Genomic DNA, 25,039 nt, shown 5'->3' with positions numbered 1-25,039 from the left:
CTAAGTGGAAGGCAAGAGGACTCCTGCAAATGTGTATATTTGCATGTATGCAAGTCATCGCTTTGCATGAAACTCCCTACTTTACAAGTCAACTGCAGCAGGATCTTTTTTTTTACTGATGCATCCTGGCTTTGGCAGGCTGCCAAACCGGGAGTGAGGGTGGGGGTGGGGGCGGGCTATTTACACAGCGTCCTCGCGGCAGAAGAGCTCCAGATCGCCAACTGGGAATCATGTCAATGGGCAGAAAGCAGTATTTTGCAATTTCTAAACAAAGTATGAGGCAGACCATCAATATTTGTCTGTTTCCCAAGAACAATGTCACATGTTATAATGACAAACTGAGGTTTGGAGAATTTTCAAACATACATAAAGCAAACAGAAAAAAATCTCAGCAAAAACTGGGAGGGGAGGCAGGGCCGAACCCAGTGGAGAAAGCTCAGTTCCCCTATCAGTGACTGACACTGACATTAATCCACGCACTAAGAGTCAATTTTGTGTATAAATGTAATACACTGATTTCTTAAAAAACAAAAATATTCTTCATATATTGTGGGGAGCCAGACAAGTCCTGCTAAAAGGACAATGGGAACTTTAGTTCTGTGTCCTTGTCATGAGTGGACTTGACAAGCCTGTCTAGAGCTCAAGAGTCAAAGTCAGAGTTTTGGGACCTGGCTTTCACCCCTGAGCTACAGTTATCAGTCCTTAGGCAGCTGTGTCGGAGGACCCTGGTGTTTTTGTCAGCATGTCCGACTTAGCTCTCTGCCGGCCTTGGTCCCCTGCCTCTGCCCCTCCCCTACCCCCAGTAAATAGTACATATGACGGTGTGCTTCATGAACTAGCTTGGCATAAGCCATTAGCTTATGCAAGACTTTTTGGTCCCGGCTATAGCTTGTTGTCTTTACCTCTCACCTTCCTTGTTTCTCATCCCTGGTCATCACTCCTCACACCTTGCCGATTGGGACCCTTACAGCGGCTGGTTCAGTCAATATATATACTTTAATGTTTTGTTTTGTGTGTATGAGTATTTTGCCTGCACGTATGTCTATGGGGCATGCGTGTGCTTCGTGGCTGCAGAGGTCAGGAGATGGTGCTGAATCCACCGGAAATGGAGTTACAGTTGGTTGTCAACTGCGATATAGATGCTGGGAATTGAACCTGAGTCCTCTGGAAGAGCAATGAGTGCTCTTACCCACTGGGCCATCTTTTTGGACCCCTGATTCTTTATAGTTACATAAAACCTTTTTGCTCTGTGAAAGCTTGTTAGAAAAATGGAAAGGCAAGGTCCAGACTCAGAGAAAATCTTTGCAAATACTTATCTCCAAGACAAGCATCCAATACACACAAAGAGGTAAAACTAAGCAACGAGCAAACAACCCAACTTAAAAATGGGCAAAAAAATTAGTTAGACATTCATCTAAGAAAATATGCTGAGGGTGCAGAAGCTTGTGCAACGCCCATATCGTGCTGCTGGGGAATCTCAAAACAGAGATGCCACTGCATCTTGCTAGGTGCTGGCAATGACACAAAATGTTACAACTGCTTTGGAAGACAGTTTGGCAGTTTCTTCTAAAGCTAAAAATACCTTTACAATGTAGAATATGTTCCTTAATGTTTACCCTTCCCTCCCAAACTGAAAACACCATCATGTAAAAACCTGCGCACAAACATTTTTAGCACCTTTATTGATGGATGGCGAAACTTGGAAGCAGTAGAAAGGTCCAAGAGGTGAAGCGGATCAGCAAACTTGAAGCGTCAATATAATAGGGATATTACTTGGTACTAAAAGGAAACGAGCTATGAAACCAGTGAAGTCGGCCAGAGAGTGACACACAGTCCTTCGTGATTCAACCACGGCATTCCGGTAAAAAGATGAGTGGCAACCAGGAGCAAGCCTAATGTCGACCATGGACTTTAGCCTCCCTGCATGGAATGTGCTGTGCTGACACGAGATGCACGGCAGAAAGCTACAGGGGATGGAGTATGGCACCACACAGAATCCCTTATTTCATTTGCTCAGTATATCTGAAACATTAGACTGCTCTAAAAAATAAAGGCTACTTTTTTTTTTAAGTCACAAATGCCAGGCATGCCAGGATGCTGGCACATGGCTCTACGCCCAGCAGCTGTGAAGTAGCAGCAGACAGATCGCTGTGAGTTCAAGGCCAGCCTGGTCTACACAGCCAGATTCTGTCTCAAAAACAAAATACAAAAAACAAAACTCCCAAATAAAAGAGTGACTCTATTCAGGAACAACATGTTGAGTCCTTCTAATTTTGGTTAAATTTAAAATGACTACGTTTTATCGCATACTGATGGTCTGTCCTGCTTTTCTGTTAAGAGTTTTCCTAAGAGTGTGAATTTCATATGCAGCACCTTCCAGAATGATCCCTTCTTGTTTACAGAGGTAAGTTAGTCTTTATAATAGAAAAATAAAATTATTTCATTTGTTGACCCAGTCAAAAACAATGAGTGATAAACTGAAGCTCCCAATCAAGATGCCGGTGACGAGCAGGGACAGAGCCTGTGGAGACAAAGGCGACAATGAGTGTGAGCCTCCGCCCTTCTCCCTGGCGTACTTTCACTCACTCAGTGTACAGGGTCTATTCTAGCCTCAAACACTCAGCAATCCTCCTGCCTCAGTCCTCTAAGAGCTGGTATTACAGGCATGAGCCATCATGCCTGACTCCAAAGTGTACTTTGTATATTAAGATGCACTGGCTTCTTAGACATAGTAATAACCATTTCTTAAACAACAACCATTTCTTAAAATGGAAGTCCTAAACAGTTGAAAACAACCTACCCCAAGCTTTTTCCATGAGAGAAGATCCTCTCTGCTGAGTCTAAGATAGAATAGCCCTGGGAACACAAAAATCAGGCAGGTTGATGTGCTGGCGCCTACAAGGGTAGAGAGGAGAAGAAACAGACCTGTCAGTTCGGCTGTGTGAGTGCTGACTTCATTATCCCTTTACTCTTGTGAGCTGGACATCTAGTCTAAGGTCTCGGCCAGGGAGTGCTCTCCCACTGAGACACCCTTCCATCCCCCCGCCCTGTGGTGTGTGTGTGTATGTGTGTGTGTGTGTGTGTGTGTGTGCGTGAGTGCGCAGAACTTACCAACAACGCCAAATACATTTCTAATATCAGGAACGTATATTGCAAGTAAAACAATAATAGTGTTGAGTGCTAATGTGGTCAGAGAATGCCGAATCCATGAAAATGGAAAATTTGAGAAAAGTATCATCATTAAAGCTTTTCTGGCCTGTAGAGCAGAAAAAGAGAGATTTGGGCAAAGGGAAAGGATCAAAGGCATAGCATTTGCTTAGAGAAACACATGTATAGTAACCATAATATTTTTACTCCAAATCATTTATATTCCCCAGACACAGCATAAACTATCATTATGCGGTATTTTTATACACATAAACCCTTCTCAGTGAGCTTCATAAAAATTATTTTGCTTAAATTCCACACAAAAGTTTCACAGGCAATTTTTTTTTCAGTTTTGTAATTTAAAGAATTACAAGCAATAACACTATGTTATGAAATCACAAAGAACAATTCTCATTAAATTCAACAGACAAACAAACTTTTCAAGCAGAAACAACAACAAAAAGAACATGGCATGGAAGAGAAATACCATTTTCTGTTTTATTTCTGTTATCTGTTCCATGGCGCGTAAATATAAAACAAAACAAAAATGTTTCCCAATCTCCCATTGCTGGGGCAGGCCGCTGGCCACCACAGCCCATAAGTTTATGCGGGACCTCTGACCCTGCAGTCTCACAGCGGGGAGCGGGGGTTCCTGAAGGTCCGGGTCCTTAGAAACTCACAGGAGTTCAAGACACCCATACACAAGCATTTCCACCCAAAGCTGTTGTTTTCATTTTCACGGAAATTCTTAAGATTCTTAAGCGTGGCGACTGGATGTGGAAGGGGAGACTGCTCTGCCTCTTACATTCTAGGGCAAGTATACTGTCTAAGAGTGAACTGGCTCCTCCTGTGGTTAAGAAACCTGCAATAGACCAAGAGCAGCTTATTTTTTGCTGACTTGACTTTCTCTTCTTTGTGCACATTCTTTTGAAAACAGAATACACAAAGACAGCCCCCCCACCAAAAAATAAAACCCCCAAAACTTTAGAACTATAGTCTCTAAATTGGAAACAAAACTGAGGGAGAGGTAAATCTAAACTAAATCTCAGAAAGCACAAATTAGCTTCGAGGTTCACTGTTATTTTTGTGCTTTCATGGGACCATATGCTAGTATGAGGTCTTGGATCAATTACTTGACAAATGAATAAGATACACAAGACTAGATGTGATTCAAAGGTTCTGGTCTGCAAAGAATTAGCGTTGCCATATTAGGGAGCCACGACACTGAGCAACCAAACCTTTAGGCATACTTACAGGGAAGTGGATTAGAGGGACTGTCAAAAGCACAGCAAATAGTATGCATAGCTTCACAGCCATGACGAGAACATCGTGTGGTAAGTATTTACTATAGCCTTGTAGCAACTCTGACTCCACTTTGTCTGTAAATAAATTAAAACAACAATAGCAACAATCAGGGTCTTGTGATATACAAAGATACTGAGTATTTTCTTGAGATGTGCACTTCTTTCTAAAACATATTACATTTATTTACTTTTGTGGGGGGTGCCTGTGCCAACGCACATGTGGAGCTCAGAGGACAATGTGTGCGAGTTGCTCTCTCCTTTTGCCATGTGGGTCCTGAGAATCAAACCTAGGCCACTGGGCTTGGTGGCAAGTGCTCTTACCTGCTGAGACATCCTGCCAGCCCACAAACACTCTGACACCTTGCCAACCCATACACTGTTTTTGTATTCCTTTAAGATACTTTAAACCAGAACACACAGAATCTCCAAAATGAGGACTAAAATTTATATGTAAGAATATCTCTTTGAGACTTATAGCCAAACTTTGAGCAGAATGCCAGAATCCATATGGAAGAAGAGAGCAATAGAAAGTTGTGGAGGGGACAGGAACCCCACAAGGAAAACAACAGAGGCAAGATATCTGGGTCCAGGGGGGTGCTGCAGAGACTGATACTCCAACCAAGGACCATGCGTGGAGAGGACTCAGAACCCCTGTTGAAAGGAAGCCCATTGGCTGCTCAGTTTCCAAGTGGGTTCCCTAGTAAGGGGTACAGGGATTGTCTCTGACATGAACTCAGTGGCCGGCTTTTTGATCACCTCTCCCTGGATTGGGGGTGTGTGTGTGTGTGAAGCCTTCCCAGGTCACAGAAGAAGATGATGCAGCCAGCCTTGGTGAGACCTGATAAGCTAGGGTTAGAGAGAAGGGGAGGAGGTCCTCCCCTACCAGGGGACTAGGGAAAGGACATAGGGGGAGAAGCGGGAGGGTGGGTGAGTCTGGGAAGAGATAAGGGAGGGGGCTATAGTGGGGATTCAGTGAATAAGTTGTAATAAATAAATATATAAATAAAATTAAATTTAAAAATAAAAAGAAATCTCTTTAACCAGGCGTGGTGGTGTGTGGCTGTTGTCATAGCAATGGGAAGGCAGAGGCAGGTGGATCTTTGTAAATTTGAGGCTAGCCTGGTTTACCTAGCATGCTCCGGGCCAGTGAGGCCTACCTACAAAATCAACAAAATAAAACAAAACACAAAGCAAAGCTAACTCCTTAGAACTTGTCTATTGTTTTAAGGAAAGGGTTTGCACCCTTGTGTCTGTAAAGTGTTTGTACATACACTGCTGAATTTGGTCACCAGAGCAATATGAGATACGGAGGCTCAAACAAGGACCAAGGGCCGGATGTTGCCTGAGAATTCACAGCAGGGGGACAGAACAGAACAGCCCACACTTCTGGGGTAAAGTGCTCCCTTAGTACCAGTGTTTTCTCAGGAGCATACTTTCAGGGATTGTTTCTAGAGCCCGAATAGTGTTTTGTGCAAATTATCAGCTTTGTGAAATTTACACAAATTTCATCTTGTGTAAAAGAGAAAATGAAGTGGTAAGAAAATGGCTTGTTTGGTAAGTCAGGCCGGCCAGAGGCAGGACTGAGAAAAGGAGCCAGGCATTCCTCCTGGTAGCTTCCCTCGCCTAGGTCACCTGAGGAAGAATGAGGGTGTTACCACACCTCAGAACCCATGGACAAAGAGCAGCTTGATCTACCTCTGCTTTTCTAGGTCTTAGGAGATAAGAGGAACCCATAAAGACACAAGAGACAGCTCACACATCATGAACAAAATCTAAGTGGCAGAAGCAGGTTTCAACAAAGAGCTATGGTGATTCTAAACGGAGACTACAAGGCCACAAATGGACCAGCGACTTCTTAATTTTTATGCCTTCAGGTGAAAACAATTCACGGACCTTGAGAGCTGCTGAGTGCATGGGATGAGTTGCCGTGTGTGCTGACATCCTTGGCTGTGGAAGGAGAGGCTCTAGAGGGAAGACGCAGCACCAGCAGAAGAAAGGGAACGTGTCTGAGGAAGTGGGCACTGCAGCTGGCATGATGAGCAGGAGGGCACTGAGGGCAGTGAGCAAAGGAATGGCAGAGGCACTGAAGCCCCAGCGAGATGGCCCTGCAGGGTTTAGACTAGATCTGACAAGCCAGAGGCACGGCTCAGGTGAGTGAGGTTAGTTTCCATTGTCAGTTTCATGAGTTGTAGCTGGGAGATGGATCTCTGGCATGCCTGTGGGGATTATCTTGGTTAGGTTAGCTAAAGGGAGGGTGTCAGGGGAGGCTCAGTGGATGGCGCCATTCCATGGACCGGGATACTGGACTGTAAAAGAAGAAGAAAGCACCTTAGACAGAATTCCGTGCCTCCTGAGTCTTCTGAGCAGCTCCTGCCACTGTGCCCTCCCTGACAGGAAGGGCTGTAACCTTGAACTGTGAGCCAAAATAAACCCTTTCCCCTCAGGTTGCTTTGCACCTTAGGTGTTTTGTTGCAGCGATGAGGAATGGACCTAAGACAGAAAGAGGAGTGTATTATGACCTGAACTACACATAAGTACAGAGCAAAAGAAAAATATCAGAGACACAAAACCAGAAAGCTAGTGCCATAATCACTAAAGTAAGGAAACTCCGAGCCAGGCTAGAGATCACGGACGGGAGAGAAAGGCAACTGTCTATAGTGCGAGAGACAAAAATTACAGAATGAAGAATGGGACTAGGTGGGGGAACTGGCAACAGCCAAGAAATCTGGATTCTATTTCCAGATCTGTGAGATACTTGGGAGTCTTTGGAGAAATATAGCAAACTACTTCATTTCCATTTTCTGAATCATAAAATGAGCTATTAACACTCCTTGCTTAACAACCTTGCAGACATTAAAATGGCCTGGTTACCCAATGCTTGGGCACTAGCCTGGCTCACCAGAGAAATAAATGCTTTTCCTCTTTAACATCTGTGATTAGAACCAACATTGTTAATGTGGGTTGATACTTACAGAGCCCCTTAATCTGACAGAAGTCCCATACTAACTAAGCTTTGAGAGTCGGGGATAAAGTCCGATCAGTTCCAGAAGTATTAATAACTCCATTCACTAGAAACCCTTCTCAGGCAGCCACCCTATATACTTAGATAGGGAACAGATTATAGTGCACTTCTTTGGACTCAGAGAAAGTGTTACAGATTTCGGAAAGGACCTGATGGTGATTTTTGTACCACTGGTATCATGTGGCCACCTGCTCACACCGAGAAGATTTCCATAAGGCAACAGAAAGAATAGTATGGGCTTGTATTCGGAAAGATGCCTTTCATTCCCCAACAGGCCACTTTACTGAATTAGGATAAAACAGCTAACCTAAAAAGATGAATTATCAGCTTGAACTTTATAAGGTTGAACTTTAGGCTAGGCCTACCAAACAAACAAGCTTTTTGTTTTGTTTTGTTTTTTGTTTTTTTTTTCTGTCAGACAGCTTTGTCCATACCATTTGAAAGCTGCAATAGAAGGCATTTCTTTGAGTATGATTAACAACGGGGAGAAAAGAAGTACTGCAAGGAACAAACTATTATTCCCCATGGGTCTTCTGTCTTTGGGAGGGCATTATTGTCTGTCAGGTGCCCACCAACTGCGTGACCCTATCACCTGTGCATTCGTTCCTTCGGTGTACAGCATCTGGCAGCCCGTGCACTGTGAAGAAGGGGTTAGGTTAGAGGCTCCCTGACAGCTTTACTTGATAGCTCGGCAAATCCCCTCTCCAGGACATTTCATCTGCACAGATGACAGACAGACATATAACGGGGGCTTGGTGAGCCATAGTTCCCTAAAGTTCACTTTAATTAGCACCTAGAATAAAGGAATATGGGCTGGGTTTTATGTTTGTTGGAGGCAGCAAGCGTTGAAGGTACCAGACTTAGAGAAAGAAAGAATCCAAGCTCTGGTTCCACATACTATCTGAAGGCAGTGACCTCATTACTCAATCTAAACCAACCCATCTGAGTTGTCGTGAGGAGAGAAGCAATCCGAGGAAAATGCCTGACCCTTGCTTAAATGCCGGCTCACTGAGCATCCCTTTTCTGCCTCCCTTGCAGCAGACCCTGTGCTCAGCCAGGGAGGCATGCTTTTCCGGATGATACACGCAGAATTCCACTACCCTCACCCTGCAGCAGGCTAAAATGCAAGCTCAACCTTCTATGATCGGCACAACCTTTGTTACTGTTGAAATGACAGACAAGAAGGAAGAAGCAGACAGAACTGTGAATGTGTCACACACTGAAATTGCCATGGCAATAGAGCACACACTGAAAGGCTGTCATAGTAAGAGGGGCCGGAGAGAGGGTTCCGTTGATAGAACTGCTACCTCGCAGCTATGAGGATCTTTATTCAGTCCTTACACTCCACCTTAGAAATCGTCTGGGTGTGCTGGCTTGTGTGTATAATCGCAGTGCTGGGGAGGCAAAGACAGGCGGAGTCTTCAGTTTGCTGACCAGCCAGCCCAGCCTACTTGTAAATTCCAGGCCAGGGGTGGGACCCTGCCTCAAAAAAGCAAGGTGGTTGGCTCTTGAACAATGACACCTGAAGCTGTCATCTAACCTCCTCCTACACATGTGCACACGTGTACCTGAGCATACATGCAACATGCACTTAAGAATTAGAAGCGCAATGCTGAAATAGGATACCTAAAATTATAATTGTAATTGAGACAATTACAATAGTTAGGATGATGGTGGTATACAGCTATACACAACTCCCATTTGGGAAGGGCTATTACGTGCCCAATACTGTAGGAGGGCTGTATACAGAACTCATTTCTGCCTCGCTATAACCCTATGCAGTTAGGCTCACATTACAGATTGGGAGCCGAAGCTACTTCAGGTTATAGGGTAGTTAGGGCATTGACAGTTAGTTACATGACTCAGATTTGTTGGGTTTCAAAAGCAGTATTTTTCTCAACGGGCCTGTGAAATGCAGCGGAATAAGAAAATGGGGAGGGAAGTATCAATGAAGGTCTACAGCCAGTGACCACAGCCGTCTAAAACCTGAAGGCACACAAGGCCGTCAAGCAGATCACCAGCAGATAAGTACCTCCACCTGGAAACAGCCATTTACCTGCAGTTACTGTGGAAACAGTTATAAGCTGGAGAGCACTCACAATTGGGTGAGCTGAGTGTTGTGTGTTACCGTGTGACTGTTTGTGAATTTTGCTCATCTTTTCTTTCTTAATCTAGACTTTTGTTTTAGTTCTTGACGCTCTTGTTGAAAGAGGGAAAAAAAAAAAACCAAACAAAAAACCCAACAAGCTATTCAGGAAACATTTCCTACAAAAGAGAATTCTGCTTATGCTTTACAAGTTTACAGGTCTGTTTAGGGGGCAGCAGGGTGCTCAAGCGCATGCTGTGAAGATGAGGTCTGAAGGCAGAGGCGCCCGACAGTGGAGCGCACTGTACTCTCTTTTGTAATTATGCTCTTTTGTAATTATTGAGATGGTTTACACGCCTAACCTCTAAGGTTATCATATAGAGTCTAACACACTGAATGTGTAATTTTTTTTTTTTTTTTTTTTTTGAGACAGAATCTCACCATGTAGCTCTGGCTGGCCTGAAACTCACCATGGAGACCAGGCTGGCCTCAAACTCCCGAGTGTTAGAATTAAAAGTGTACGCTGCCGTGGACCCCTGGCACTGCGTATGCAATTTAAAAAGACCCAAATCGTTATTTTATAGAGACACCAATATGCTTGAAATTTTACATAAAAGCCTAAGAAAAATTTCAGGGCTGGAGAGATGGCTTAGCCGTAAGAACCTGTCCTGCTCTCACAGGAATAGGACTTGGACACGCAAGTTGGCTGGCTCATGGCTCCCTGTAACTCCAGCTTGCAGGGACCCTTTTCTGGCCTCCACTGGCACTGCACTCACAAGCACAAATTCACACTTGCACACAAACATACACACATAATTAAAAATAAAAACAAAAATCTAAAAGGAGGAAACATTTTCCTGTGGAGTCCTTAATCTTACTCCTGATTTACCTGTCAGAGACGGGGGAGGCCACAAGCTGCCACAGAGCTGAAACGCAGCCTGAACAGATGAATTTGCTGGCAAAGGCAGAAAGAAAGGCCACAGGCAGGGGTGAGGTCACCTGTGCTTCTTTCCTCCCGTAACTGATTAAGAACTAAGGATATACTCACCATAAAAAGTGAGGTATCCAAAGAGAGCAGACACAAAGTAAACCAGAAAGCTGAATGCAATTGCTGTGTTGGTTACATTCTGCATCCTTTTCTTTGAGGGGCTGAAACACAAAAAAGGAAAAGGCTGACAAAAGCAGCGATCTGAATCACACCTGACAGAACAACCATCTCGGGCCAGTTGGTACTTCTCAGACAATCGTGAGTTCATCGATGACTACTCCCTGGAATTCACAAGTGGACTCTCAGAGACAAAGAAGATGTCTCTGGCAACATTCCCAATGAGCGCAGAATTAACTCTTGGTTGCCTTGTTTGTTTTAAACTAACAGTCAGAATTCAGGACAACAGGGAAGGATTTATAAATGAGAATGAGATTCAATCTGAAAGCCCCACAGGTAAATACACATTTCCCAGCATTCTACAGTACCTGTGAAGCTCACAGTATATGGGCAATATTGAGGTATGGCAGAGAAATGAAAAAGCCATGGTTGGTATGGCATAAACGCTCTGAAAAAAATATAGAACAAAAAAAATCATTAAGCGCTGCTCCAGTTTTATTTGATAATAGACTCAGGTTTTATGTTTTAATTACATTTTTATTTATTTATTTTGTGTATGTCTATGCCCACACACCCATGCCACCATGCACTTGCAGAGGTCAGAGGGTAACTAGTAGGAGTCAATTTCTTCCACTATGTGAGTCCTGGTGAGTAAGGTCAGGCCATCAGGCTTGGCATCATCTTGCCAGACCAACAATAAAGTTCTTTTTAAAAACAACTTAGTCAAATTTATTTTATCTCTCATAAATGATCTCCTTTGAGACTTTTGGGAGAGAGGGGGAGAGAGAGAGAGAGAGAGAAGTGCCGCTTACAGGTAGCTTGCTTACTCTGACCAGAACAGCTTCTGGCTGGCCTCTCATTCTCAGGCTGCTCTGTTACCATCACCGCCTTCTACACTCTTTGGATTAGATGAGACATAAGCAGCTACATTTAAATTCATCTTATTATAATTTCCAGTCATTTTAAGGTATGCCCAATTGAAATACATCTCATTACCCCAAGCAATAATGCCAATGTTTTCAAATCTGCTTTTACTTACCAATGGAAGTAGGCACTAAAAATAGAAGCCACATCTTTGTACTGCCAGAATCTTTGACCAAGATCTTTCTTAATGAGCACAAAGATCATTACTTTTAGACCCGAAAAACTCCTTGGGATCCCATGTAATACATAAGCTTAACGTTTCTTTAAAAATTATTATTAGGATACTTAACAAGAGCCAGAGAAAACCAGAAAGCCAAAAGTTACCCTCTAAATTAAAGTACTGTCTTTAACAAATGGATGGTAATGATTTATTTTCTCTCTTCTGGTCTAAAAATATTTCTTTTTAGCTAGCATTAGGCTCGTCACTAAAAGGAGTTCCAGATGAAGACCTACTTTGGGATAGAGTATCTAGGAAGTTGTGTTCCCTGCAGCTGTATTAGGGGGAGTGAGAGTTTAAGTCACAAATTCTGTTTCATATACTGTTCAGTTTCCCAGCTTGTCAATTACCCTACCTAGATCTTTAAGGCCTGTGGAGGTCTTTAGCATGTGAAAGATGTGGTGACCTCCCTTGTGAGGCTTGAGAGACATTTCTTAGTTATAAACTGGGGATAAAAAGCAAAGCTTTGCACGGAGGACTAACCACATTAACATTCTATACTAACAAAGCTGTGCAATGAGGAGAGCAGAGTCTGGTGTCTGGGCCCTACAGAACAACATCTCAGCAGAAATATGAGGTAGACAGGAAGAGACTCCCAGGAAAAGGAGACTCAGCTTTCCCACTAGAGGCAAAGCTGGGACCATGCAGATGGCAGTCCCCATTTCTCTGCCTGTGTTCAGGGACTCTTCCAGGTATTTTCAGGATCCTACAGCTCTCCTGGACTGGGCATGGGACCTGGTTTCTGGTCTCCGCTCTGAGCATCATAAATTTCCCCTGGAATGCTGTTCAGGAGGTGTACTGGCAGTACTCAGTGCTGGCCCAGTGAGGAGCTGTTTAGCTAGAGACCAAAGTCCTACTCACCGGGGGAGGAGTTTTTGATGTAATTGGCGATTTAGCTTTACAAGTCCAGAGCGCAACAGGAAAACCGTATCCACAGAGGACCTTACTGGCCAGACCAGACATTTGGTAAATCTGTTCTTTTAGGCAAAGGCCCATTTAAAACAGGCTCCATTTAAAAGCATGCCAAAAGAAAGAAAAGAAAAAGGTGGCTGTTTCATAATGGGCCACCCTGTGTTAAATAATATTATTCTTCTGGTAGGCAATCCTATACTTAGCACTTTCATGAAAATTAATTAGTTACAGGTACAAAGACCTAAGAGACCCCGTTACACAAATCTCTTAAAACTTGAAATGTGAAAAATCAACCAAAAGTATCTGTTAATAACTTACACACCTCTTTGGAGAAATGAAAGAGCTTTGGTTTACAGTCATCTGTAGCGTTTGAAAACTGTTTAAGAGTATTGAGGGGAAAAGAGAAACCAATAGGTATTAAAAGTCAGAATACATCAACAAATATGATGAATTTATTACTACTAGAATTTCAAATCAAATTACTTCAAAGCAAAGTTCTAAAATGCAATGTAACCATTACTTTTTCATTAATTATAAAACTAATCATTTGTCTTTCACTTCTTATTTTAGTTGAAAAGTTAAAAATTAAAAAAATAAAAGCTAAAAATTATTACCTGAAAGACTGCATTGATGCAATTTAAGGTCACAGGACAGGGGATGGACCATTTTTTAATCACTACCTGTGAAAGTAAATGCAACCAGCACTTAAGATGATCTGTAATAGAATTCACCACAAGTTGATGTCAACCAGGACACGGTTTTAAATAATGCCAAACAAAATGACTCCTCGATGCTCCTATCTTCCCCAGCTAGAATTCGGTCACCCTTTAACATGGTCACTGGGCAGAGGGAAAGGGCAGAGGGTGACAGGGTGCTTTACATCTCATTAAAGGGATATAAAATTAAAAATGGGAATCTTGCCCATTAAAGACTAGCTATGCTCTTGTGTCATAACAGTACCCTGTTGTTTTTTTTTCAAGTGCAACTCAAGAAGCATGTTTTCAATGATAATTGTACAGAATATAATTATTTGTGTCAGTAGCAGACAAAGCAAGCAGAAATGAACAGACTTTAAAACACAGCATGATTGCCAGCACTCCCATGAATGTATCCTTTTCACCTCTTCGCTCTTTCTGCTTGTTATTTTGTGAATGTGGAGAAAGCTGGCTAGAATAAGAGCACAGAGCTAGGGAACTCCAGCTGGTAAAAATAAATTTAAAAAATAAATAAATAAAAGAAACCCAGAGGGATGCTGTTTCCCAGAAACCATCAATGAACATGCTTCAGAATTTGACTCTTAATTGCGGCCATCCCGTTCCTAGAGCCACAGTTGTGGCTGTGTCAACACTGCCATTGTAGCCCTTGTTGAAGGCACATAATTACTCTGTAAATGTTTGCTCCAGGCTAAATCCCAGCATACAAAGGGGCAAAGAGAAGAAAGGAAGTATTTGTCTTTGCAGGAGACCAGTAAGTAAATACTATTCCTATTTGGAACTTATCTAGTTTGGGATTTTAACAAATTCAATCAAAATTTTATACAGTGATAAATCTAAAGAAAACACACACTTTTAGGATTAAGTTAATGAGTGAACCCAAGAGTCACTTTTAATTTAAAATCTCACCTACAAAGTGGTGGAGCGGCTAAGGATAAACTGGGCATTTCCAGGTAAGGTTTCAGTATAAAACCAAGCTCAACCATCAATTTATCAAGACAAAAGAACAAAACAGGAACCAAAGATCTCATTATCTTTTTTTTTTCCTTGAAAAGTTTTTTTTTTTTTTTTTTTTTTTTTAAAGAGATAGAGTGTGGGGTGAGGGAAAGAGTAGCTGGAAAAGCCAGGCTATTCCTGGTCTCTTTTCTGCCCTGCTGATGCCACTCCAAATTCAGTACTGGGAGCTCTGACAGCAACGCAGTTGCTGAGCACCAGGCCTTGAATGCCACGCCACAGCTACTACCTCTTATTTGCTTGGCCATCTGCTGCTTAGAAGCCTTCAAGCCAAAATCCTTGCAATATAACCTATTTCACTGAATAGGAAGAATTATTAACAACTTGATTTCACAATAGCATAAATCCCAGTATTATAGCTGATTCCTGTGCAAAGGGTCATCCAGCTTCAAACCTAAATGGTGGAATGGAGTGGACAGAGATGCAGACACGTGAGGAATGGGCAGAGACCCAACCACAAGACAGGGCAGAGTCACAGGGCATCCTTGCTTGGGCTGAGGACAGACTGGGTAAGAAGGTAACTTTGGGGGATGGAAAGAGAACAAGAAAAATGACCTCAAGCACTAAAAATACTTAATGTGCTTGCACAAAAGGCCCCTCTTCCTCCTCCCTGCTCAAAGCCTACCCATCTCTGCAGGGTAGCTCCCACTATCCCAAATCCCTTTGCAGAGATCTCAGCAATCCCTCCCCCTCAACTCTAGTGACTCACTTCAAGGTGACCAAAAGGGTAAGTTAAAAAAAAAAAAAAAAGGATGAAGGCATCTGTTACTGTCACTTTGAGCCACTGCTAAATTGAAACTTGTTTTTAAATTTGGGTACTCTCAAGGGAAACTCTGCACTAAATTTTTAATGAAAATCAGGATCTGGGAGAAGAGCTAGGAGAGAGGCTTTGATCTGCAATGCTTGAAGAGTACAATTAAGAAAATGTTTTCTGGATTGACTCTAAAAATATATAATATAAATGTAATAGATTTATACATACAGGTTCGAAAAACAATCAGTGGGCAGGGATGCAGTCACAGGTGAGTAATGGGCAGAGATTCACACACAAGAAAGGAGGGGATCACAGGAGTCTCGTATTTAAAAAAAAAAAATAGCATACAAAGTCAGTTAACTGAATGTGGTGGAGCATGCCTTGAATTCCAGCCCTCAGGAGGCAGATGCATGGGAGAATGAACTTCTGTGAATTCCAGGACAGCCTGGGCTACATAGTGAGTTCATGGCCAGCCAGGGTTACACAGTTAAACCTTGCCTCAGAAAACAAACAAACAAGCAAATAAGTAAATGTAGAAATAGAATCTATAAGACAGCATTAAAAAAAAAACAAAAACAAAAACATAATCTCCATGGTCTCACTGGAGACCAAATTTCAACTCTTCTCACAGGTAGAAATCCAAGTAGACGATTTGTGGAGCATCACGATTAATACAGGAGAATTATTTCCATATGACTACTGCAGCAGAAACCTGCATCAAATTACAGAGTATCTGCTGCAACAGAAACAAAAACTGCGACAGACATATTGTATCAATACAGTTTACCTGTGTTAAGCTGTTGACTGTGGAAACTGAATTACTTCTACCTATGAAATGTCTGCCTTGTTGATTCAGTGTGTTATCCGCACTCATTTAAGACCCACACAAGGCGCACGGGACACCTTCTAACCATGCAGATGCTTCTCCACAACCACCTTATGATGGAGATATTTACTGCTTCTCCCTGAAGTATGAAACCTAAAGATTATTTGCCAGATTCTTCATTTGAATTATAACTGGGGTGGGTGGGTATGGAGGGGATAGTTTTAATGTAGGTAAATTTAAAAAATGATCAAGCACTGTTAAATATTTCTTATAATACAAATGTTTACGAAGAGTGGAACCAGGGTTTAGATGCACTTAAGTTATTTTATCCTGTGTCTCAGAAGATGACTTAACCAAAAAACAAATGTAACGCAAACATGACTGATGCGTATATGCATAGTGGATACACGGTTGCATGTCTGGTGGCTGTGTGTACATGTGTGTGTTGTGTATGTGGCTTTGTGTGCACATGTATGGACATGTGAAGGCCAGAAGTCAGCCCTGGGTGTCACTCTTCAGGGGCCATTCATCTTGCTTTTTAAGACAGTCTGCACCAGGTAGGCGCAGGCCAGGTTGGCTGGCCAATGAGACCCACAGATCCACTGGTCTCAATCTCCCCAGCACTGCCATGGCAAGCAAGCACCAGCATGCCCAGCTTTCCACGTGGGTCCTGGGAACTGAACGCAAGCCCTCACACTGCAAGGCCAATACTCAGCTGAACTGCCTTCCCGTCCAGAGACTGTTTGGACAGCTTTGGAAGCTGGCTCTATAACTTGCTTATGTGTGAAATTTCCCCTTGATTCATTTATCAGTAATTAGGGGAAAGCTTAAGTGCTTAGAAAAAGGTTATTTGGAATATATGCATTCTTGGCAAATTAAAAATGTTTAATTCTATGAAAGGTTTGACATTTAGATACTGTGGAATAAACTACAGTGCAAAGAAAAAAAGGTTTGTTTTTTTTTTAAAAGATTTATTTATTATGTATACAATGTTTTGTCTGTGTGTATACCTGCACACCAGCAGAGGGCACCAGCTCTCATTATAAATGGTTATGAGTCACCAAGTGGTTGCTGGGAATTAAACTCAGGACCTTTGGAAGAGCAGCCAGTTCTCCTAACCTCTGAGATAGCTCTACAGCCCCAGAAAAAAAAGTTTTTAAAAAAAAATCTCATATATAAGGATGTTATGTAACTTAGAATTATAAGGTCATAAATTAAAATTCTCTTTTATCCTTATGTTAAATTATTTTATAAATATAAGTTAAACTGAGCTCATTTCAATATATTTTCTGCATGTGAAGAAAAATATTTATTCCCAACACTATCTTTATAGGAACATTTGATGTTGAATAAGCAGAGCAGATAGGATTACATTCACATCCCAGTTCTCCTTAGAGCTTTTCATCAAGTCTCAGAAACTATAACTTCATTAACAGAACACAGTTTCAGGATGCGGTGTGTGTGTTGGCTGCAGAGCAGAGGCCACTGTCCACAGAGCCCACAGCTGCCCAGGGACCTACTCCACCCACTATCTTAGCAAAAATCCTGTGCATCCCTCTCTACAGAACCACAAGACACTGAATTTGAATTGCTGTTTTAAGTGTCTGTAGAATGGACAAAATGAATAATCCTGTGACCGAAATTAATTTTTTTTTTTGCAAAAGTAATGCTTTTAATAATATGAAACAGGCTACTGTGCCCAGCACAAAGCAGTTAAAAGATGTCATTAACACAGTTGCATTTTTGAGATGAAATAAGCAATGCATTATATTTTAAACTTACCACAAGAGCAAAGAACACCATAAAGAAAAATGATAGACTGCTTGTGTAGCCAAGAAAGCCTGTAAAATACCAATAAAATAAAAAGCAGTTTATAAGGCAGGTGATCCTGACTTGCATAGAGCCATGCGCTCAGGCGTGTTTTCTACTGCAGCTTGGTATCTGGGCCTAGGGCCCATCTGTGTAGCTCTGCAGAGTGGAACGGGAACTGGCTTGCCACTAGCATTGTGATGCAAGGGAAGGCTTGCTCCTTAGTGCTCTGTTGTAGCATTTTAGTAGGGCAGTCAAAACGCTACTGCAAGCCATGTAATACGTTAGCTGGGCAGACCCGAGGACCGAGTCCTTCAGACTTACCTATTTTGGGAAGCAGCGAGAGAGGGAATACGATGCCAACACAGATGATGATTAGTAGCGTTGGCCCATCAAGATACCAACACCTGTTGGGGAAAACACTGTGTGTTAGGCAGAGGTGAAGGCCAGATCAAACGGTTTGAGGCTGGCCTGGACTACACAGAGACCTTGTTTCCAAACAACACCTAAACCAAAACAAACACACAAAAAATGTTCCATGAGATGCCATTTTTCAATTACCAAAATAACAAATACTTAACATGAGATGATAACCCATGCTGGTGAGGAGTCCTGAGGTAGGCCAAACACTGCTGAAAGCTACAACTGTATTAATTACCTCATGGAAAGCAATTTGGCAACAGATGCTAAGAGCCTTTGTATGATCATGCCCTATAAGACTTACAAAGTACTATGAAAAACAAAGAAACATCAACAATACGAACAAAGATTTTCATAAAACGTTATTTATTGAGAGCACTTAAAATAACAAAAATTTAAAAAAGTTAAAAATAATGAAAGCTAGAATCAAGCAAATAGCTGCTGGTGCAATTTGGAAAGAAAGAAAGACTACAATGAACATGCGTGTAGACTGACACTGTTCTGAGAGAAAGAATCGGTATTAAAAATGACCAGGAACTTCATTGTTTCTGGGTGATAAAATCATTATCCTTTTTCTTCTTCATAGTTTTCTACACTTCCCCAGAGTTTCTGGGAGGGCTATGAATTACCTGCTTAAAAATGCTGAACTTTTCTTCAAAAGACATCAGAATACTGAATGAGAATGATTAGTTAGTAGGTGTGATCATGTGATGGTTAATAAAAATGGAATATGGGGCTGGGGCCAGTCAGTGAAGTGCCTGCCTTACAGCATGAGGAATTGCATTTGATCACTGAACCCACCTAAAAAACAAAACAAACAAACAAACAAAAAGAGCTGGTTACTTGGCACAATACCAGTGTATGCTGGGGACCTGGAGCAGGCTTGCTGGCAAGACAGAGCAGCCTCATTAGCAAGGTTAAAAACGAAGGACCCTGCCTTAAAAAGGAGAAGAAAAGAGGAGAGCAGCACCTAAGAAACCACACCAGGGCTGTCTCCTGATCTCCACATACACGCGTGCAGATACTTGTGCACACGCACAGTCACACACAGAAAGAAGAGCGGAAGACAAATTCCAGTACAGAAAGGGAAAAATAACACTCTGAATATATATATTTAATAATAACATATATGATTTTATTTAATGTTTTTATAATATATAAATAATATATAATCACATTTAATAAATATATATTTATATGTTATATAATATGGTATACATAATAAATATGTAATATTTAAGTGTATAACATTATAGTATATACCATATAATAAGTATCTATTATATGTAATATATAATCTAAAATATAAAATATAAGTAAAACATTTTGAATTTTACTAATATAAATATATTTGAATATATATATTAAAAAATCAGAAGGATATGCCTAGAATACAAAAAATGGCTATTTCTATATGGTAGCAATTCATGGGTATGCATATGTGATTTTAATTTCCTGATACATTTATAGAAAAATTTTAGAGTTAAAGTTAATTCCCCAAGACCTTAATACATGCACATGTGAAAGATAATTTATGAAAGAACTACAACTAGCAAATATATAGGAAGAAAAATCTGATAACAGTTGCTAGTTACTGAAATTAAATTAGTAACATAGTCAAACAACTGGCTCCATGTATTACTATGTGATTGTCTGATTAGTACTCTCTGGAAAAAAATTGGCAGTATGTAACCAGCACAATGAAAGTGTGGTGACAAATCAGCAAAACATATAAATATAAACACAATTGTACAACATTAAGAAAATAAACCCCAGCTGGGCGGTGGTGAAGCCTTTAATCCCAGCACTCAGGATTTAGAGGCAGGCTAATATCTGAATTTGAGGCCAGCCTAGTCTACAGAGTGAGTTCCAGGGAAAGAAAAGAGAAGAGAGAAGAAAAGGAAAGGAAAAGAAAGGAAAGAAAAGAAAAAAAAAGAAAAGAAAGAAAGAAGGAAGAAGAAAGGAAAGAAAGGAAGAAAGGAAAGAAGAAAGGAAGAAAGAAAAGAAAAGAAAAAAGAAAAAAAAAGAAAAAGAAAAAAAAAAAAGAAAACCCAGGATAGAACAGGTTTGGGAAGCATCAGTGATCAATGGTGATTCCTTCCATAAGTGTTTGGTAGATGATTTCAAAATCCCCCTCTGTGATAATCCATCCTCGGTCACTCTTAACAGGAGGCCAGTGTCCCACTGCCCTGTCAAGTTAAGACAGTTTTCCTTAGCCTGGATTTAGGAGCTGGCTTGTTGCATGCCTGGCTTTTATTGCTCAGCGCGCACCATTACACCCTGGCTCGGGAGGCCATCCTTCTGGTATACCTTTATTCACTCCCGCTGGGTAGTGACACCATCCTCCTTAAGAGAGCAAGCTGAGCAGCAACAGCAGAAACAGGATCACTTTCCCCTGCCCACTCCAACTCCTGTCCTTTGCAAATACGCTGGCAGATGCACAAGCTTTTCTGCCCTGCAGGCCTTGTGCTGTGCTTTCTGTCTGCATGTGCACGCGGCCCTCGGTGGCTGGTGTGTGGGAAGTGCTACAAAAGCAACCATATAATAAACACAAACTGATGCTCACATGTTCATCCTCTAGTCACTCTTGAATAAAAAAACCAAATGGGAACTTCAAAATAGCCCTCCCTAAGAACCACCTGGCAACTAAATTCTGTAACTGGCAGCCAGCCCGGGGCTCTATGTCTGAAATGTCTTTCCTTCTGGGACCCGGTATCAGACGCAGACAGTTGCAGTGCCAGTAGAAAAATGGCCCCAAGGGATAAGCTGAGCAGATTCCATCTGTTAGCACTGCTGTTCCTGCTGGATAACAACACTGCATTGTACAGTGAGTATCTGTTAAGAGGGTACAGCTTGTGACCAATGTTCTCACTGTAAATAAAATAAAATAAAAATAAAATAAAATAAAATGGTTACAAACCAACCTGACTCTTAAAGAAGAGAAACAAAATACTGGGCTGGGAAAGTGGAGTTGCGTAAAAGGCTGTGTGTTAAGCCACAGGACAGCAACTATCCTCTTGCATAGGATTAGAGGAACACCTGGAAATCCTGAAGTAGGGCTGCTGTGTGTGACCTGAAAATGGAATCCTGGTGCATTTGTAAGAGTGGCATGATTGACGCAGCCCTGACTGTAGGGTGTAACGGTATCAGACTTGTAGAGTGGGGAGTGCTTGGGCTGGAGAGGCCTCAGAGATCACCCTGTCCAGCATCTTCATTTCATGTGTATACAAAAGCCATAAAAGGACCGTGGGCTCATGACAGTAGTGATACAGACACTCCCAGCCACTCTGAGTGGCTGCTCTGAGTTCATGGCATGTTTTCAGACGCTCCCTCATCCATTCAAGGTCATGCTTCATTTTCTCTTTAGGACTGAACTGAACTCTTAACATTAAAAGGATTTTATCTAGGCCTGGAGACTGGTTACTATAACTTGTTTCTTATACTTATTGATTGACATTAATAAAACCAATCATTAAGATAATGATTTCTGTATCATTCCTTCATTATCAGTAAAGGCCACATTGTAACATACAGCGGAGTTTACATTTCACATCGAGTCCCAGACAATTGCATTGTGTCTGGCAATGGAGACTGTCCAGAGAACAAATGAGATTAACCCTAAGCCCAGAGAAAACAACCAGCAACAAGCACTCTTAAAAGTGCATACTAAATGCATCTATTTTATAAACCAAGATTTTAGGAAAATTTACTGCACATAAATTTTTTTCTAAGAGGGGGAAAAAGAATTATCTAACTAAACTCCTGTTTTCCTACTGTGACCTAAATATACATTCTCTTTAAGCCAAAAGAATTAGAGTAAAAAGTTTTATACTTCCTAGAAAACTTGTTTGATCTGTGGATTTAATCCTATATGATAAAAACGCTCCAACTATGAAACACAGAGTATAAATCCTTAGCTGCACTGCAAATGCTTGGCACGCAGATGTTTTTTCCATTTTTTAATGAAAACCAGATTTATTTATAAGTTGCTTTAATTTCATTCTCAAATAGAATGGAACAAGAGCATCGTATGTTCTCAATTAGGATCTTGCTCACATCCCATATCAATTATGTAACTCAAATGCAAGACAACTTAATTGTGTCAATCATAGTCCCCTGACAAGACCATTAAATGTTAACAGAGAGCTCCCAACTTTTAACAGCTATAGATTTAAAAAATACAAGTTATTCTAGAAAAAATATAGATGTATCATAAGAGTTTGATATAAGTATTACTGATCTGGATTTCCAAGAGTAACTTTTTTGAAATTAGAATATGTGACCACAAGTGATTTGACAGCATCTTTCTAAAGGATTATAATTCATAAAGATATCCATACCCACAGACAAGCCAGAAAATAAAGACACCTGAAAGATTTTAACTGAAACTTAGAGTAAACCAAACCTTAAAATAAAACAGCAATACCACGTGATCTCAGTTAAGAAATACTGCCACACAACTCCACCCAGGAATAAACTACTCCCAAAGCCATGTTCATTACTGCAGCATTTGTCTCTGACTTTACAAGACTAGGCTTCAAAGACTAATTCCCTGTAGCCAATTAATATAGTCTCTATATAAATGAATATACTACATGTAAAACAGTATGAGCCATCAAAAATGTGCAATTTTAATACACTCTGGGTGAAAGTAGGTGACAGTGTTTGAGGCATGCAGTTTTTAAAAGCCCATTTATCATATAAATAGAAGATTTGTATAAAGATTTTACTAATACAAGTGAAACAGGAGTTAATTTTAATTATTTAAAACAAATGATAAAACAATAGACATGGCATTTGATTTAAAGTGAAAAATGCTTTAGCAACAACCCCTCCCCCTGGTTTTTTTTTTATTTACTTGTTTTTTGTTTGTTTAGGCAGTGTTCTGTCTGCACGTTCACCGGCACCAGATCTCATTAGATGGTTATGAGCCACCATGTGGTTACTGGGAATTGAACTCAGGACCTACGGAAGAGCAGCCAGTGCTCTTAACCTCTGAGCCAGCTCTCCAGCCCCCCCCCCCCGTTTTAATAGCAGTTTTGTCACTCAGCACTTTAATTATTTCTAAAGTTACTTAAAACATGTTAAAATGAGTCACCAAATTCAGAACCTGAAACCGAAAGATAAACAAAGAGATGAAACAAAGACAAACTCAGGTGACATAGGACAACCATTAGATTTAACAGAGTTTATTTCTGTTTGGCTCTGAGCTTCCTGGCAGTCTGGATAAAAGAGGAAAGTCTTCCCTTAATTAATCCCGGTCACTGGAATTCCCGTCCTCCACATTTACCCTGCGCTACCCACTCACAAGCATGTACACATGCGCCATGCGCCATCTTATTTATCATCAAAACAGCACCGTTAAGGAAGCAGCTAAACAAAGATAAGGTCGTTGGTGTCCTCTTTTCATGACTTATTTGTTTATTATACGTGCACTGTTGTCTTGCCCGCATGCCTGTCTGCCTGTGTGAAGGGATCACATCTCCTCTGGAGCTGGAGTTGAGGGGTTGTGGGCTGCCACGTGGGTGCTGGGAACTGAACCGGGTCCTCTAAAAGAACACTGGTGCCTTTAACCACGGCGCCCTCTCTCCAGCCACTGCAGAATGCTTGTCTGTTTTTGCTTCTTTCTGGTACTGAGAATTGAACCTGGGGCCTTGGGCATGCTAGGTGAGCACCCTGTCTGGGAGCCACATTCCCAACCCTCATCGGTGCCCTCATCAGGGCCCTCAGAGCTCCAGGGAAAGAAACCTATAGCTCATGACAAGTTAGATGCTTGAGGCTAACTAGCATGAAACACACAGGATACACATTTCCATACTTTTTTATTCTTCCTCACATTGCCCTGGGTTCTAACTCTCTGTACACATTTCTTGCTTGGAATTCAAATAACAAACGTGGTTATTAATTTTTTTTTTTGCAGCAAAACCAAAAAAGTGTGTTTTACACAGCTACTTCTTAGAGCAGTCTGCTGTCTAACAGAACGTAATCAGAAGGCAGCCAGATGAAGCTGACGGTAAATCGAGGTAGCTGGGTGCATGCTGTGAGGCCTAATGGGCCAGGAAGTGAAGGGAGTCCTCAAGGATGAAGATCGTGAAGGACGTTATTACCCTCACTTTAATCCCATCGTGATGGAAAACAAGCATACCCTTCCTTACACGTGGGCACTTTCTACTTCTTTAAGAGAAGTCAACTTCTCTAAGCAGAGAACTAAATCCTGAGGTTTTTCTCTGCATCCCAGACAGTTTGATTACTGGGGAAACCAACCAAATATTCCATTCTAGAAACGGCATTCCTTTGTTGTGTTCTGAAAAGTGGGTAGAGTAGCTGGAAGATTAACAGGCTTAACCCGAGTTTACTTTTTTTTTTTTTTTAAAAAAAGGGAAGTTTTGCTCTACATATTAAGAAGAAAAGCATGATGAATGTGGGCTCCTTACCTATAGGAAGAGCTAAGTCAACATATTCTGCAGGAGCCTGGGTCTGAATGGATGTCTACTGTGATTCAGCTTTATTCATAATATTAAGAAATGCTAAGTGAAAAAGTTCTCGTCCGTAATTCTTTACACTGTCTAATATGACTCTCTCACGGTGGCTGCAGCCGTCACATTCTTTGTCACAATAACTTGCTGAGAAACGACAGCAAAAATCACTCAATGTCCCTCCCACTTAGAGATCCTAAGGCTTCCTCCACTATCCTCCATCTCTCATACCCTTAGCTGCTTTTTTACTTTTCAATAAGAGCTAATTTGGACTTGATGTGGCCTTTACCATCACGGGGCTCAAGGGCTT

General features: G+C 41.4%; 1 protein-coding gene across 5 annotated transcripts in view; it reads right to left on the bottom strand.

Annotated features, from left to right (window-relative positions):
• Positions 1-1,663: 1,663 nt before the first annotated feature.
• Slc38a6 (solute carrier family 38 member 6) overlaps positions 1,664-25,039 on the bottom strand; it is a 67,322-nt gene continuing 43,946 nt past the window's right edge. For 2 of the 5 annotated variants that reach the window (XM_060387640.1, XM_060387642.1), the window contains 11 exons: positions 18,158-18,240; positions 17,807-17,865; positions 13,332-13,397; positions 13,040-13,093; positions 12,667-12,777; positions 11,033-11,112; positions 10,608-10,708; positions 4,402-4,526; positions 3,112-3,256; positions 2,801-2,895; positions 1,664-2,521 (listed from right to left, as the gene is read on the bottom strand). In XM_060387640.1, the coding sequence (XP_060243623.1) occupies positions 2,441-2,521; positions 2,801-2,895; positions 3,112-3,256; positions 4,402-4,526; positions 10,608-10,708; positions 11,033-11,112; positions 12,667-12,777; positions 13,040-13,093; positions 13,332-13,397; positions 17,807-17,865; positions 18,158-18,240 (1,000 nt within the window). In that variant the 3' untranslated portion in view covers positions 1,664-2,440. The remainder of the gene's footprint in view (positions 2,522-2,800; positions 2,896-3,111; positions 3,257-4,401; positions 4,527-10,607; positions 10,709-11,032; positions 11,113-12,666; positions 12,778-13,039; positions 13,094-13,331; positions 13,398-17,806; positions 17,866-18,157; positions 18,241-25,039) is intronic. The other 3 variants (XM_060387641.1, XM_060387643.1, XM_060387644.1) reach the window with 3 other exon arrangements.

This window comes from Meriones unguiculatus, chromosome 7, assembly GCF_030254825.1.
Source record: "Meriones unguiculatus strain TT.TT164.6M chromosome 7, Bangor_MerUng_6.1, whole genome shotgun sequence".
NCBI lineage: Eukaryota > Metazoa > Chordata > Mammalia > Rodentia > Muridae > Meriones > Meriones unguiculatus.
The sequence above is the reverse complement of the archived record's forward strand: the minus strand, read 5'-3'. Positions and strand labels throughout refer to the sequence as shown.